At 41.5% G+C, this 17,763-nt stretch overlaps 3 protein-coding genes across 3 annotated transcripts; 1 reads left to right on the forward strand and 2 right to left on the reverse strand.

Annotated features, from left to right (window-relative positions):
* Window positions 1-1,143: 1,143 nt before the first annotated feature.
* LOC308078882 (POU domain, class 5, transcription factor 1-like) lies at window positions 1,144-2,515 on the reverse strand (the record flags this gene model as incomplete). Its single annotated transcript, XM_080420225.1, has 4 exons — window positions 1,144-1,298; window positions 1,590-1,724; window positions 1,958-2,123; window positions 2,321-2,515. 4 exons carry the CDS (start codon window positions 2,513-2,515, stop codon window positions 1,144-1,146), a joined length of 651 nt encoding a protein of 216 aa, XP_080276351.1.
* A 1,546-nt stretch (window positions 2,516-4,061) lies between these two features.
* Window positions 4,062-10,464, forward strand: LOC308077683 (alpha-(1,3)-fucosyltransferase 7-like). Its single transcript, XM_080418542.1, has 2 exons — window positions 4,062-4,197; window positions 7,946-10,464. Exons 1-2 carry the CDS (start codon window positions 4,160-4,162, stop codon window positions 9,024-9,026), a joined length of 1,119 nt encoding a protein of 372 aa, XP_080274668.1. The 5' UTR covers window positions 4,062-4,159; the 3' UTR covers window positions 9,027-10,464.
* A 1,053-nt stretch (window positions 10,465-11,517) lies between these two features.
* On the reverse strand, window positions 11,518-14,686 carry pou5f3 (POU domain, class 5, transcription factor 3; the record flags this gene model as incomplete). The annotated part of the gene is made up of 5 exons (XM_080418812.1): window positions 11,518-12,446; window positions 12,564-12,728; window positions 13,009-13,139; window positions 13,703-13,814; window positions 13,919-14,686. The coding sequence occupies 5 exons, from the start codon at window positions 14,684-14,686 to the stop codon at window positions 12,183-12,185; spliced, it is 1,440 nt and encodes a 479-aa protein (XP_080274938.1). The 3' UTR covers window positions 11,518-12,182.
* Window positions 14,687-17,763: the final 3,077 nt, after the last annotated feature.

Raw genomic sequence — 17,763 nt, forward strand, 5'->3', positions numbered from 1 at the left:
ATGCTGGGAGCCTGGTTAACTCTTTTAATTCTCACTGTTTGGTCATTTTAGATAAGGTTGCTCCACTTAAAACTAGAGCTGTTCCCTCAGTAAACTCCTCCCCTTGGTTGACAGAGGAGACTCGCTCCTTTAAACGGAGATGCCGAAAAGCTGAATGCCTCTGGAAAGCCACCAAGCTCCAGGCCGACCGTATTATTTTAAGAGAACTTTTAATCCAGTACAATAATTTAGTCAAGGATGTGCGAGCTTCTTATTTTGCTAATATTATCGCCTCTAGCAAGCGAAATCCCCAAATCCTTTTCAATACAATTAATAACATTGTCAGCCCTCCCCTTCCCACTGTCCCAGTCTTCTCTAATGAAGACTGTAACGACTTGCTATTATTTTTGTAGACACGGTAGACAAAGTTAGAGCAAATATTATCCCCTCCTCCTCTCCCCTCCCTCCCTGCCCTACTCGGCAGTCAACTATTTGCAACTTCTCCCCTATCTCCCTGCAAGAACTGACCGACCTTGTGAGGTCAATGAAAATGTCTTCCTGACCACTAGACCACTTGCCCACATCCATGCTAAAGGATGTCTTTAACACAGTAGGCCCGTGCCTACTCTCAATTATTAACTCCTCACTGACATCTGGCTAATTTTAAACAGGCAATAATTCAACCACTGCTCAAAAAAACGAACCTGGACCCGTCAGTAGGCCAATCTCCAAATTATCTTTCATATCCAAACTTTTAGAAAAAGCAGTGGCCAGTCAGCTCAATAACCTACTAATTCAACACAATATCTGCGACAAATTTCAATCAGGTTTCCGTCAAAAAAACAGCCCTTCTTAGAGTCACAAGCGACATAAGAATTTCATCTGATGTTGGCGACTGCTCCATCCTGTGCTGCTAGACCTTAGTGCAGCCTTCGACACCGTGGACCATCGTATCCTGGTCGACAGGCTCAGGATACGATAGGATCTCTGGGAGCGCCCTAGATTGGTTCCAGTCGTATCTATCGGACAGGAGCTTCTCGGTGGCCATTGGTCCATATTCATCCGAATCCACTACACTGACATGTGGTGTTCCACAGGGTTCCGTGCTAGGTCCAATCCTGTTTGCCCTTTACTTACTTCCCCTAGGACCCATCATAAACAGCTTCAGTCATCAGCAATATGTGTAATCTCCCCTGTGTTAGGTTTGGGACACTTGATAAAATAGGACTCCAGAGCAGAACACACTGTCCCCTCTAAGCTGGTCCGTCTCTTCCTCTTCCTGGTGTCAACAAATACTCGCTGAACCTTGTACAGTACATCTGACAAAAAGAAGAATGAGAATGTCAGTGTTTAATCCAACAGGAAGCAGCAAACAAGTTCAGACATTCTGCAGGCTACAGTGACACACAAAAATTTGGTGTAGAGGGGAAAACGGAGGGGACCAAGTATAGACCCCAGGGGACCTCAGTCAACAAATTATATATGATTTAACTAATAATTTTACAGTGATAGTGGTGACTTGAAAGAACAAGCCTCTGCTATAAACAGTAAATGTGTCTCATAAGACTAAAAAGTAGATTTCAAGAGTAGATTTCATGCAAGTGGAAGACTTACATCCAGTGGGTTTTCAGAGGTCTCTGCTTCATTTAGCCATCTCTGGAGAAGAGGCTTCAGCTTGCACATGTTCTTGAAGCTCAGCTGGAGAGCCTCAAAACGATAGATGGTGGTCTGACTGAACATCTTACCTGCGCACAAAATAAGACAAAAATATACATAAATATACAGGAAATTAATACATCCCTGGTTTAAGCTGCTAGAAGAGTACCATCATACAGGTTCAGCTCTAATTAAGAGCGTCTGCTAAATGCCTAAACTGTAAACTGTAAATGTTAGCCAAGCCTAATAAAAGTTAAATATAAATGTCTGGCAAGGTTGCACTGTGATTTTTTTTTAAACTAATTAATGACCTGAGACTTACCATAAAGGTTACCCAGGGCAAGGCCAACATCAGCATGGGTGAATCCTAAGGTGATGCGTTTGTGTTTCAGTTCCTTGGCAAACAACTCTAGTTCCTCCGTGACGGAGGAACGAACTTGTGTTTCAGTTCCTTGGCAAACAACTCTAGTTCCTCCGGGACGGAGGAACTAGAGTTGTTTGCCAAGGAACTGAAACACAAACGCATCCGTGGAAAGATTTTCCTATAGAAAGAAGAGATTACATTGAGATAAATATTATGTCCATTACAAGACACGTTTAAATACGCTCTGCTTAAAACAAGAATTGCTTAAAACTATTAAAGAGTATTTTCTAACCTCCCCCTCGGAATCGCTGCATGCTCCACTGCTTCTCGTAGAGCCCGGGTTCTGCTGTGTCTGTGGCGCGGAGACAGGCTTGTACCGCTGAAGAACACGTTCCCTGGCACCCCGTTACTGGGAGGCGACGGGGACAGAGACGGGGACGACGCCGAGGAAGTAGACGGGTTGGGTTTACAGTGGGTAGCGTGGTGGTGATGTGGGCCAGGCCCACAATCAGACATTTGAAATTACAATCAGCAAGACATTTAACATCAAAGTCATCCTGTACACAGTATATGTGTGAGGAATAAATGATAAATCATCTTTTGGTATACTGTAAGGTAAATACTGTATGAACAATTGCATTGGGTAACTGGACATTTTTACAGCACACTTCCATCTAGTGGTCATTCTGGGCAAAGATTTAACAAAGCTCTGCAACAGATAAACAAACATACTTATTTATTTATTACAAATGTATTGCTTTTCTTGTTTCTTCTTTTTTTCTGTATTTATTTATTGAAAATAAAATGCTATGCACTGCAGTAAAAATAATTGTAAATATATATATTTTTTAAATACTTATGGGCATCTACACTTATTTTCTCATTCACTTGCTGGTTGTTGGTATGGGTATGTGCTTCACACATTGCTCCTGCTCTGCCCAAAAAACACACACTACTGAATCTAGCAGCAGCCCTAAAACACTTTGTGTGAGGGCTACAATTGGAGCCTGTAGTTCCTCATGTGGGCAGTGGTTGGAGCCAATGGGTTGGAATTTAGGAGGCTTCTAGCTATCACCATGCCCTTCAACCCTATATCCCCAATATTGACGATAAGCAGTATCCAAGAACAAGATATTGACCACACAAGCATTTTATTTGGCTAGAGGAAATCTGTAACATTCCATCATAATTGGGCAAATTTTACTCTGAGGTTGTAAAAATGAACTCACACTCAAGACTACAAGATACAGAAACTGTAAGAAAATCTGAACACCCACAGTTCCTGTTTAACTACTTGGTGCAGAGAGGGAAATGGGGAGACTGTAAAAAAGGCCTTTCAGTGCAGAATGAAGCAATGACATCCTGTTTAACATCCTGTTTTATTTTTTACAATGAGAAAGAGGACCAAGTTTCCATTGGTTTATAGTGGTTAAAAACCACTTAAACCCTAAGAATAGAAAATAATCAAATACTTGAATAAGTCTGCAAACAAACAAAGTAGGCTACTTATATTCGTCATTTATCTAGAATCCAAAAAAAATCTCATGAGATACTTTTGAAAGCAACACTGCTTCTCCACGCTTACCTCATTCTCACATCATTAATTATATGACACTATATGTGTGAAGATAGCAGATCTGCTGCATGCTCACAACCCATCATGAGTGGTTGATGGCATTTTTCTCAAAATGACTCAGAACGCCCCACCTTGCTGATAACATCTTCCACATTATCATTTCACACCCAGCTGTTGCATATTTGTTACTGAAAGATATATGAATACATAGGCAAATGATTTGATTTAAACTTCCCTCTTCTCAGTCAACATAATCTTCTTAACTATTACTATTCCCATACTAAGTAGTCTGGGTCCTGTAAATGTATTGCAATTCATGAACATGTGGTAGGGTTATGAAACATGGGACACTCTACCACTACTTCCTCTTATCAAGCATCAATTGGGCAGGGGAGGGAGAGAGAGAGAGAGAGAGAGAGAGAGAGAGAGAGAGAGAGAGAGAGAGAGAGAGAGAGAGCATAACATGCATAACACACCCAACCATTTCTCAAATACTGTAGCAACTTTCTTTCAATCATCTTCAATTGATCATCATTTTTGTAAGAGACCTGCCAGCTGGTGTGCCAGCGGTTGCTGCTTCTGTGATGACTGCAGGGACATCACAGATTAGCTTGCTCATCAGGTTAGTGGAGCTTGGAGTTTTGATTTCTTTCTTTCTTTTGGGGGTTGACTGTGTGTTACCATGTGTTTTGACTTTGTGGTCAGGAGAGAGTGTAGCTAGGATGTGTTCTTTACACACAGATAATATGTTATTATTTCACACTGCAGTATCAAAATAAGAAGCAATCATTTAATGATGTCTTCGAGTACTGATACTCTGGTATTCTGGTATTCTTCTGAATATAAAACTGAGGCACAAGCAGATAAAAAGTGATCATTGTACGTTCAAAAGTGACCATTGTACATTGTTGCTGCTGTAGCCTACGTTCAGTACAGCAGCAATTTACAATATAAACGTACAGATAAAAGTCCCACTTTTATCTTTTGCATAACGCCATAAATCTTTGACCACATCCTGTTCCAAATGCCTCAGTATAACAGTCACAGTGTTTGAGACCCCTCAAAGAGGAGACTTGATAGTTGTTACTTTTTGTTTTGTTTCAATTATATTATAATAATTGATTTTATGTGTACTATAATTATTATAGAAATAAAACAAAATATCATTAAACAATAACAATAAAAAATAGAGACATGATCACACCAGTGATGCCAAATCGGTGTGAGAAAGTGAGTTTGTTGAAAGAGATTCATTCAACTTGTAATCTATGATAAAGGGCAAAATCTCTCTCAATTCAGTTCAATTCAAAGGGCTTTATTGGCTTGAAAAAACATACGTTTACATTGCCAAAGCAAAAGTGGAACAATACAATCAAAACAAAATAATGTATGTACAATTAAAAGGGAATATAACGGATGTGCACACAGACTTCTGATTGTTTTCTGTCTCTTATCTGTCCTGTGAATTATGAGGAATATACTGCAATTTAATTTCCAAGGTGCATGTGCATGTTTGTATTATGTATACTCGCATGGGCATGTCATTGCATGTTAACGAATGTGCATGTATGTAACGGTCTGTAGTTGCTACTCCTGTTTTTGCTTAGTTAGCTTTACATGGGTACATCATTAATGCATGAAGTCTGTTATTTTGTGGGTGTTCAGGTGGGGTGGGAGCGGCCAGTTTCAGGAGAGCTTTTGCTTTGTTTTGTTTTTGTTTTGGCAAGTTTGTTTTGTCCTGTTTATGTATAGTATGCATGGATGTACTTATTGTATTGTTTTGTCTGTCTGTATTTTTTTCAGGACCCTCTCCTAAACGAGATGACACATTTCAAGGGGTTATCCTTCTAATAAAGGCACTATATGTGCACACAGAGCTGTTACATTGCAACTGAGGGAAATCTAACTTACAAAACCATAAGAATTGTGCATTTGCTGTCAGAAATAGTTAGCCTATATATCCACAAAGGAAATGATAGCTTGACATAAGCTTATGCAAAGTTATGCACAAATAGCAGCTGTTTTTCAAAAGTGTTAAATTGCTCTGTTTGTATGTACAGTGTTTCTTCAATTTACAATTTAGACATTTAGCAGATGCTCTTCGGCGATTTACAGTAAGCAAGGACAACACAAGGTAATACATCAAATGCATAGAAATTGTAATCTAGGATTGTAAAGGATTGTAATCTAGGATTACAAATAGGTAAACCAAGAACCTATCATCAGTCTAAAGTAACAGTAGGCAACATCCCAAAAAGCTATTTCTATGTACCGAGGTCACTCGATGCAGACAGTGCAGGAATACACACAATGATTAGTTCTGTCAGGACAACTCATAAATGGATAAAGACAACTCATGAAGGATAAGATATATTTATTGAATATAAAATGAGCAATATATTTATTATGGTTTGGCGATGAATTGGATCTGCTTTTAGGTACTCTGATAAAGCGCATCTCCCAACCATAGTCACTCCGAATCCCCCGTACATAAACAGCAGATCCAAAACAACAGGTGGTAGCATGGGGTGGTGGCATAGAGTTTAGGGTGAGCAGCAATTTTAGCAACAGCAATGAACAGCAGTGCAGCAGCAACTGTGTGTGAGCAGCAAAAGCAAGCAGAATGAGAAGTGCAAACTTCCAGCTTAAATAGAGCGGTCTGAGAATGAAATGAGTGTGAGTGGATGAGTATGTGGAGCTGACGCGGTCCAATGGTAGGCCACCAACAACTGCACTGAGCTCCCTCCCTGACAGAACTTGCTCTGCGCATGTCTGTGACAGGCGTGACACTCATTAGTCTTTAAGGTGTAGGTGGTTGTGTTCCATTTGACATCCTTCTCCTATCACAGCAGCTCACGAATGTTGCTGCTGTGTTTGCACATTGTTGTACTTCGCCAAGCAGATATGGGAGTTTTTTGTCATTATATCTGGTGGCTCTGCTTGTGAGTTTCAGGACCAGCTGGCTGAGGGGCCATCTCTCTTGAGTTTCTCTGTGTGTGAGTGCCTTGTTATGGAGTGCATCTGGGTCACTTTCTTTTAGGTGGTTATACATTTTAAATGCTCCCTTTTTTATTTTGATGAGTGGGTATCGTCCTAATTCTTCCCTGCATGCATTGTTTGTATTTGTATACACACACACACACACACACACACACACACACACACACACACACACACACACACACACACACACACACACACACACACACACACACACACACACACACACACACACACACACACACACACACACACACACACACACACACACACACACACATTTGAAATATTTATTTATGTCCACATAAACAGAAGTACAAGAATGCCTTGTACAAAGGACATGAACACTGCCAGTGCAGTCAGATAATGGGAAAACAGCCAGTTACAAAGTGCATATAAGGCAGAACATTGTTACATACAATAATGTTGGCATACTTGTCAAACACAGCAGACAACAATCATGGGTAAAGGAAACAACAGCTGATATTGAGCAGTACCTTGCTAATTTTCTAGCCCTCCTTTTGGAGAGGCCGGCCATTTGAAGGCCCCTCACATGCCCTAGGCTACCAAATATAAAAACCAAAAGTTTACATCTGTAGCCTAGCTGAGAGATGGTCTGCTCTAGCAAATGATATTTTAGCACTTAGGTTAGGAAGGCTTCCTCTAAGCTGCAGTCAAAATTACATAACACTTCCCTATGGTTTTCATTAACAACAATGACATCAGTGGGTGTTAGCTGAAATGTTAGAGAACACAGAATCATCATTACACAGGCTAAACATGCTCGGCTTCACAGTAGAATGCTTATACAGCATGATGGAGGACCTGAAAATAGAAGAGATATCTTTTGATATCAAATCCACTATTCTGTCATGCCTACTTATGTAGAGTCCCCTGTATACATGGCACCCATTTAAGATGTGGGACATGGTTTCAGCTATTTGTTGATGACCATGATGTATACAGTGAGGAGAATTGGTTGCCTGGAAACCAGATGGAGAGGTTAAGTTTAGATGGTAAAACCTGCAACCTCGCTTTCAGAGTAAAGACAACAATGCACTCGTCTAAGGCAACATTTTTTAACACAGAGTGAGACACAGAAGGGTCCGCAGCAGGGAGACATGCAGTTCTCCCTTGCTGTTTGCCGCTGCCTTTGCTGTTGTGCCCATAAGAGGCGACCTCGGGCATTAGTCAGACACACACACACACACACACACACACACACACACACACACACACACACACACACACACACACACACACACACACACACACACACACACACACACACACACACACACACACACACACACACACACACACACACACACACACACACACCCTAATTCCATTTATTTTTCTTTTGACAGGGCTCATGTTGACACTAAGGTGAAAATAATCACTTCAATGGGGAGACACTTTCTCTATACTCTTTTTACTTCTTCTGTGACTGTCATTTGCCTTGTTGGATGGCAGTGGGGATCCCAGACCTTGACAACCATAAACCCCATTACCTCCACTGATCTTGGCAACACAACTATCCTGCTGTGGCACTGGCCTTTCGGCACCTCTTACAACCTAACAGGTGATGTGTGCTGGGACCGCTATCACGTCCCACGCTGTCGACTAGTGGACCAGCGTTCTCTGAACTCGACAGCAGATGTGGTGGTCTTCCACAACAGAGAATTGAAACAGAGGCGCCAAAAGCTGCCCCATGATCTACCACGGCCACAGGGTCAGAGGTGGGTCTGGATGTCCCTGGAGTCCCCAGAAAACAATGGGAACCTGCGCTCTTATGCCAACGTCTTCAACTTGACCATGTCCTACAGGAGAGATGCTGATATTAAAATCCCTTATGGGGAGCTGCTCTCGACAGAGCCTGGCAATGAAGAACATGGAGCTGAAGGCAGTGCAGTGAATAAAAGCAATTTGGTCTGTTGGGTGGTTAAGAACTATCGACACCGTCACAGGAGGAGCCAAGTCTACATAGAGCTGAATACCATAGTTCCTGTGAGAGTGTATGGGAAATGGAAAAAGGAGCCGCTGTCTTCCCAAGCCCTCCTACCCACCATCTCTCACTGCTATTTCTATCTGGCCTTTGAGAACTCACTCTCCAAAGATTACATCACTGAGAAGCTGTGGAGGAACGCGTACCAGGGAGGCGCTGTGCCTGTTGTTCTCGGACCTTCTCTGGAGGATTACAAGGCTGTGGCCCCGCCAAACTCCTTCATCCATGTTGATGAGTTTGCATCAATAGAGGACTTGGGGAATCATCTGAAACAGCTGGCAGATGACAAGAAAAGCTATGCTGACTATTTTGCTTGGAAACAAAAGTGGAAGGTGAAGCTTTACACCGACTGGAGAGAGAGGTTGTGTAGAATCTGCTCTCAGTATGATAAGTTACCTCAACAGAAGGTTTACTCTGACCTTCAAGCCTGGGTTAATGGGTAGAAATAATGTCAACTTGGTACATCAAAAGCATAATCAGGTTAACATAAACAACAAGTGTGAAATGCATGCAGGAGTATTGCGTGAAGTGAGTTGAGAATGCTGTGTCCAAATAATCTGTATAAAATAAACTTAAATAACATATATAGGCACTGTCACAAGATACCATGACATAGATCCACTTGAAATAAGAGAGGCCCACATCATGTTTTGTCTTTGTATTTTATTTTTGGTTTCTTACAGTATGGTTTGCTTGTTTTTTATAAATTATATTCCTGCTTCATTGGGCACATAAACATAAACCCACCTGGTAGGAAAACTGAATGGCTGAAAATCTTTCACCGTGCCTTTGTTGTAACAGTTGCCATGGGGGCATAATTTTCAATACTTTAACTCTATGGTGACACTAAACCCTCATGCTCACGAGTACTTATCCATCTTTTGGGCAAGGAGCATAATGGTAAAAAAAAAAATTGGGATCGTTATGTAACGTCATTTTGAGTTACATAAACATTGCTGTTGACCTGTTGAATTACACATACTGTCATACCTTGCTTTAGACACTTATAGACAGGAAACTGTACACTACCACCGGATGGTTTTCTCCAAATTGGGCGACCCAAGTGACAAGTGGTTAGCGTGCATACCACATGGGCTCCAATGCCTTTTAATTTAAAACTTTACAATTCAGCAGGTTCACATAGTCTGTCAATGTTTATCAATTTTCACATACCACCTGTAGTACATCCAGGTGCCACTAGGGGTACACGTTCCCCCATCTGAGAAACACTTTTCTAAGAGGTTTTGAGAACTCTTCATCAGGAATGTGGAAGGTGAAGCTTTACACCGACTGGAGAGAGAGGTTGTGTAGAATCTGCTCACAGTATGATAAGTTACCTCAACAGAAGGTTTACTCTGACCTTGAAGCCTGGGTTAATGGACAGGAAACTGTACACTACCACCGGATGGTGTTCTCCAAATTGGGCGACCCAAGTGACAAGTGGTTAGCGTGCATACCACATGGGCTCCAATGCCTGACGGTTCGATTCCCAGCCGGCCAAACCATTTGCTACATGTCACTCCCTTGCCCTCTCTCCGTGCTTCATGTCTCTCTCTACTGTAGGCTACTTATTAAATAAATCCCATCCAGGAAACACCCATCACATCACAGGACTGAACACCACTTCTTGGCATGAACTAAGTGAATGAAAGCAGATATTACAAGATGATACTGTATCAAAGATGTAAAATGTAAGAGTGGTTCTCCTTTCCGTGATTTCTGTATCCAAGTATCCCCTTTACCCAACTATATTTTGCTTTGAAAACTGCAGGAGAAAACCATAGCTATGAATCATAAGCCACCTTTTGAAGAATATAACATTACAAATAAGATTTGAAATTAGTGGCCATTTTTCCAAAAATAAAACTACTGTATAACAGTAAATAAACATCACTAAAAACAAAGGTTGTGCTGGTCAAGTTTTTTTATTTAAGTTAAAACTTTACAATTCAGCAGGTTCACATAGTCTGTCAATGTTTATCAATTTTCACATACCACCTGTAGTACATCAGGTGCCACTAGGGGTACACGTTCCTCCATCTGAGAAATACTTTTCTAAGAGGTTTGAGAACTCTTCATCAGGAATGTGGAAGGTGAAGCTTTACACGACTGGAGAGAGAGGTTGTGTAGAATCTGCTCACAGGTTCCCCCATCTGAGAAACACTTTCTAGGAGGTTTTGAGAACTCTTCATCAGGAATGAGAACCTCTTTAACAGTTGCTATAGTCAGAAAAATGGGAGGCCATACATGTTTACAGCATGATAATGGAATTATTTCTAGAATAATTTCTAGTTGCATTGTCAGCAGTAAGGGAAACAGTGCAATTGTGATTTCTAAGTGTATGAACCCTATACTGTTACAAGACAGTCATTCTTGAGAGGAAGCAATGTCATTGTGAAACAAATTGCTTACTCTTATTTCCGGTTGTGGTGAACTAACAACTTCCATGTTTACAAGAAACAAGCGTTCAAAATCAGCATCTGTAGCAGCATAGTTTGTAAATTGGTTAAATACATATACTGTATAGATTATATAAACCAATACATTTCAATGGAAAATATATTTTTTATTGAAAGGCTAGGCAGCAGGTAACATTAACTCAAGTTAGATACAGTACATCAGATGTGCTACCCATTTACTCAAGCTGCCATTTACTCAAGCTGCAATCAGCTGTTGTGTGACTTATTTCATGTATCTCGCTTCAACAGTCTTTTGTGCAAAACAGATTTTCCATTCATTTCTCTTTTCACTTAAAAAACGTTTCAGGATGACAATGACAATTCAGTTCAAGTTCTAGAGATACAATCTCAATATAACTATACAATCTCAACATAACTATATAATCTCAACATGGCCATGAAAAGGCTTTCCAATGATGTAAACAACCATCAAAAACAAAACTAGCTCTGCATAGATAGAGGAAAAGCAGCAGCAATATTTAAGGCCAACAAATTTAAAAAAAAAATGTATAAACCTACTTTGTGCAAAAGCATTACGTAATGGTCAAACCCTGAAATAATTTACATATGGCAGTCTTTGGTGTTGGGACAGTGTAGTTTATAGTTGAACATGGAGCAAATAAAAAACATTGTCATGACAAGTCCTGGTACTGAATGAACAGTTACAATGTAGACAGGCTCATCTCTCCTTGTTTTAGATTAAGGAAACCAATGTGTTGCTGATTGGTTGAAATGTTCTCTGATGGTTTAGCCAAGTAAGATGGATGTGCATTTGGCCCTCTGCAAAGAACAATTATTTTCCATGGTACATGTATGCCTGCAGAACCCAAGCTTCTTTGGCAGGAGGCATATGCACCAAGTCAGAAATGTTAAAGGCGGGGGCTATAAAATAGTCTTTGAATGATCCCCATCTTTAAAAAATTAAAAAAAAAATGCACCACCAAGTCAGAAAATGTAAAGGGGGGCTATGAAATAGTCTTTGAATGATCCCCATCTTAAAAAAGAAAAAAGGGAAAACTAACATCCAGCCCATGGACAAGGGATGACTAGGCTGTGAGTGGAAGTCTTTAGCTTCAGTGTCGGGAGGCAGTCTTGACATGGTTTGGTTGAGTGGGGCTGGTAGTGACTACAAAAGAATATTTATCCAGTCAGGTGACCAACCAGCCCAGGGTGCATGGCCTGCTTGAAGACATCTGGCCGGTGGAGAGCAGGCATGTATACAGTCGGATGGGCTCCAGGGTAGCCAGCTGTAGCATAGCCTTGAAGTTGCCCGGGAATAGGGGAAGGGGGCATGTTCATCTGAGGAGGACTCTGCTCATAGTAATGGTCTTCAGACTCCTCGTCCATAGGCAGAGCAAGGCGCTTACCCTTCTGCCTGCGGTTGCAGAACCAAACGCGTACAACCTGCAAAAAATAATTATAAATAATAAGTTACACATAAAAAAGTGTGTCTAGACGCCTTTGGTGCATACCAGTCAAATACAGAATTGTTAACTGTGAGGAGGAGTGCACATGTCTTACATCTCTCTCCAAGCCCAGGTCATCAGCAATATGTGTAATCTCCCCCGTGTTAGGTTTGGGACACTTGATAAAATAGGACTCCAGAGCAGAACGCACTGTCCCCTCTAAGCTGGTCCGTCTCTTCCTCTTCCTGGTGTCAACAAATACTCGCTGAACCTTGTACATCTGACAAAAAGAAGAGTGAGAATGTCAGTGTTTAATCCAACAGGAAGCAGCAAACAAGTTCAGACATTCTGCAGGCTACAGTGACAACATTTTGGTGTAGAGGGGAAAACGGAGGGGACCAAGTATAGACCGCCGGGGACCTCAGTCAACAAATTATATAGGATTTAACTAAGAATTTTACAGTGCTAGTGGTGACTTGAAAGAACAAGCCTATGCGATAAACAGTACATTTGTCTCAAGACTAAAAAGTGAGTAGAGTTCATGCAAGTGGAAGACTTACATCCTGTGGGTTTTCAGAGGTCTCTGCTTCATTTAGCCATCTCTGGAGAAGAGGCTTCAGCTTGCACATGTTCTTGAAGCTCAGCTGGAGAGCCTCAAAACGACAGATGGTGGTCTGACTGAACATCTTACCTGCACACAAAAGACAAAAATATACATTAACATACAGGAAATAAATACATCCCTGGTTTAAACTGCTAGAAGAGTACCATCATACAGGCTCAGCTCTAAATGGTCTAGCTCCTAAATACATCTGACATGCTCACTGATCATGAGCCTCCTAGCCAAGCCTAGTAAAAGTTAAATATATATTTCTGGCTAGGTTGTACTGTGAATTTTCGAAACTAATTAATGACCTAAGATCTGTTCTTAGAGATTTGATAGTTAGAATGTGTGTGCGCCTTATGTGAGTATGCCTGGTAAGTCCATGTATTAGTTTTTTGTGTGTGTGATGCATTAGGCCTGACACTGTACCATATGAATCTGGCCGAGTGGGGGTTTGAAAAGCCCTCTCTATATGGATGGGTGATTACTGGTCACTAATGCTACTTCCATTGTTGTATAAGGGAGTTTGGGCTAAACAAATGAATTTACTCGACTAGCAATGACTACTCAATTTGACAATTCAGTCAAGTCCTTCACACATACAACTACTAAGTGCATCATACAACAATGTACAAATAAAAAAAACTTACCATAAAGGTTACCCAGGGCAAGGCCAACATCAGCTTGGGTGAATCCTAAGGTGATGCGTTTGTGTTTCAGTTCCTTGGCAAACAACTCTAGTTCCTCCGTGGAAAGATTTTCCTGTAGAAAGAAGAGATTACATTAAATATTATGTCCATTACAAGACACTTGAAATACTCTCTGCTTAAAACAAGAATTGCTTAAAACTAAGAGTATTTTCTAACCTCCTCCTCGGAATCGCTGCATGCTCCACTGGACGACCCGCTGCTTCTCGTAGAGCCCGGGTTCTGCTGCGTCTGCGGCGCGGAGACAGGCTGGCTTGTACCGCTGAAGAACACGTTCCCTGGCACCCCGTTACTGGGAGGCGACGGGGACAGAGACGGGGACGACGCCGAGGAAGTAGACGGGTTTGGGTTACTATTGGCAGTGGGTGGCGTGGTGATGTGGGCCAGGCCGGGCCAAAAGGATGGATTCCAAGGGGTCGAGTAGTAGACCCCGGCGTGCGCCATGGCGGCCTGTGGCGTTGGATATTGTTGAATCTTTACCTCCGAGTAATCGTCACCGGTGTCCTTCTCGGTCTTGATCTCGGGCATTTTGATCTGTTCCCTGGTCTCGGCTATGGGGGGGCTGATGTTCGTGGGCTGGGCGGCCGCTGTCACGCCGGGCACTTGTCCAGCGAAGGCCTCTGGTGCGGCGAAGGGATACCAGTGCTTGGGATGGCCATAGTCTCCAGCCTGCAGGTTGTAATCACCACTGACCGGTGGGAAGGGGAAAAATGCTTGAGTCGTGGATGCTGCCATTCCATTATAGGCCGCTTTGTTGAAGAAAAGACTCGGGTCTTGTAGGACGCCGTGGGTCAGTTGGATGGATCCGGCGTTTATCACGCCTTCCGGGCCTAAAACCTGATGGGCGTACGGGTGATTGCCCCCCCGGCTGAAGTCATATGGTCGGCTGTTACAATCTGAAATCGGGCTGTTAGATCTTTCAGACATTTTACAAAATCTCAAGTAGGCGGCGGCCTTTTAATAGTAAAATGAAGGAAAACTAGCGTCGAATGTAGAGTTAAGACCGTTCATCCACCAAACATTGCCACCCCAAAATAAAAGTAGTCCTACATAAAAAGGTCAAAAAGTGTGTCTCTCAAAAGGATTGCAAGGTCTCCGTCTTGATAAAGTCAGCGAATGTAATCCACTTGTTGCTAAATGTCCACCAACAATCTTTAGGGTAGAGTTCAGTTCAGCACCTCGCCGACAGACACCTTCAAGCTCAAGCACTCAATTGCAGTATTGGCTCCACAAACATGTTTCCTTAACCAAGAGGTTTGGTTTGGGTCATCTGATCTCTTCACCCATTGGTCACCAGAGACAATTACGCACAGCTGAGGGTGAAGTTGTGAATGACCTTGATACTTGCCAATGGTAGGCGTGGTTTCAATTTCCCCTGAACCAGTTTCACTGGCACTGACTCCACTACATTTTCTTCACATTGGTGCAGTGGTGGAAAAAGTACTCAAATGTTTTACTTAAGTAAAAGTAGCAATATAGCAATGTAGAAATACTCTGTTACAAGTAAAAGTCTGGAATTCAAAATGGATTTGAGTAAAGGTACAGAAGTATCGGTATCAAAATGTACTTACAGTAGGCTTACCAAAAGTAGAAAGTATAGGCTACTCATTATGCAGAGTGTTCCATTTCATTACTTGTAGAGAAATGTATACAGAGCTGGAGTGGTTAATGTATGTTTTGTAATAATAATCAACATCTATAAGTTTTTTTTTATTTACTAAGTAAATAGTCTAACTAAAGTTGTCAAATAATTGTAGTGGAGTAGAAGTATAATATTTGCCGCTCTGAGATGTAGTGGAGTAGAAGTAAAAGTAGGCTACTGAAAATTGGAAATAGCCTACTACAGCAAAGTCAAAATTGTACTTAAGTAGGCTACAGTAGCCTACTTGAGTAGCCTACATGTAGGCCTACTTTAGTTACATTACACCACTGCACTTATGCAATGCAAAATCATCACCCATATTAGCCTAATATCACGTTGTTGGTTATTTACATTGCTAAACAGACACGGCTGCTTCTGTAAATACATAATAAACCAACAGCTCGTCTCATACATCAGTCATTATGCGCAGTTTGTTTAAATTATTCACCCTCAGAGAGATATCTTTGATATTAACATTTCTGAGTGAGGTCTCAATACTAAACCCATTTCCATTACTAACACTTCCATTAGTCACATAAAAAGTGACTTACCAGTGCCCAAAGAGGCAACGGTAGCCTACAGAGCAAAAAAAAGATGATTAAAAAGGTAAAACAAAACAACAACAACAACAAAACTTACAAGGCCAAATAGTCTGCATGTTTTAAACCTTTTGTGTGTTCGTGTGCCTGGAATATATATGTGCCTTATTGTTGCAGTGGCCACAAATGTCTTGTTTTCAAAATATTCAACACGTATTTAGGCAAACAAATGAGTACACATTAACACATTTCACTTCATTTACTTCAACAATCTATGTACAAACTGCGGGGCTGGGTCATGTTGATGCTAGAGTGTCATAATTAGGTGATGTTTAGGTGATGTTTACCAGTGGGAGGTTGTGAACAGATAAAGGAGTTACTAAAGTGTTTTCAAATTGGTGTCAGTAGTTTTTCGGGGAATAAAAGGGCAATGTGTCAAGTTATTATGGCTGAGGGGCTGAGTTGAAAATGAATTGTGTTCAAATTAAACAAACAAAACAAAGGATCACAGTGGTCCTTTATTGTGTTTTAACCTTTTTACAGGTTGGCTATGGAGCCTACATATGTTCATATATGCATTTTTCCTCAATAAAAACGTCAATCAATCAGTCAATCAAACCATGGGTGAAAAGCAATTTTGAATTTTATTACCCCCCCCCCATCAGCTAAGAGGGCTGCATTCAGTGTTGTGATTTTTACTGAAAAGTCGGCTGTTTTGGATTTAGAACCACTTAAATGGATAACAACGTGGAGGAAATGTATAAAACAGCCACCAGCATGCAGGTAAAACCCCTGCCATTCCCCCTTGATCGGTGACTATTGAAATGGCAGCGTTGCCATATTTTGTGAGAGAAATAAGCAACCCGGTCTGGGAAAACAAGCCCAAAAGAAGCAGGTCTCATGCCACAACCTATGCGTCGGATATTTGAAAATAGCCGATTTTGTAGATCTGCTATTTTAAAAATAAAATGTGGAATATTTGGAATATACATATATATATATATATTTGAAACATTCTAACAACACAAATGCTCGCCTGGGCACACAACATTTTCATGAAAATATTTGAGAACCACTGTTTTTTAATAATAATTTAAAAAAAATGTGTGAAGCAAGCCTAAATAAGCAAGTAAACTTTAGAAACAAGCCCAAAAAAACGCAACTACCGTCTTTGGACCAAAGAAGCCCAAAGTCGCTTATAATAAGCTGACATGGCAACACTGGTAGATGGCCCTCGTACCGATAGGCCTACAGATGCGCTCCCCCAGTGCGAGTCGTTGGCTGCAGATTGTGGCAGGAAGACGCACTGCGGGGGAGGGAGGGGGGGTGCCATTGTGAGACTTGGCCCCGGGACACCCCGCGGATCTCAGACCCCGAGTAGCGATGGTCGACCATTAGCTCCCTTTCAGACTCGAACAATACGTCTCAACTCTTTGATACCGCCCACACCCCAACACCCACCCACCCCCTGTTCTGACACAAACACTACTGGGCAGCAGTTTCACTCTAGAAGCTAGAGATGGTTCAATGAAGGACTTATGTCTGATGGCTTCAAATACTTTAGATCAGTGTGTGTGTGTGTGTGTGGGGGGGGGGGGGGGGGGTAATTTGTCTACACAGTAGGCATATATTTTAATTATTATCAGGGATCACTGTAAAATTGTGGCAGGTAGATTGACATAGCCTAAATCATGCCCAAGTTTCTGAAACTCAACCCTGAATTTAGTAGACCCTCATCTGGTCCTAAGAATTTACCTCTAATTAAGGGTGGTGAGCTTCTGTGCTTTGAGAACTAGATGACACAGGCAGTATCACACTACAAG

Source organism: Gymnoscopelus braueri, assembly GCF_963280865.1.
Source record: "Gymnoscopelus braueri genome assembly, chromosome: 22".
Taxonomy (NCBI): Eukaryota; Metazoa; Chordata; class Actinopteri; order Myctophiformes; family Myctophidae; genus Gymnoscopelus; species Gymnoscopelus braueri.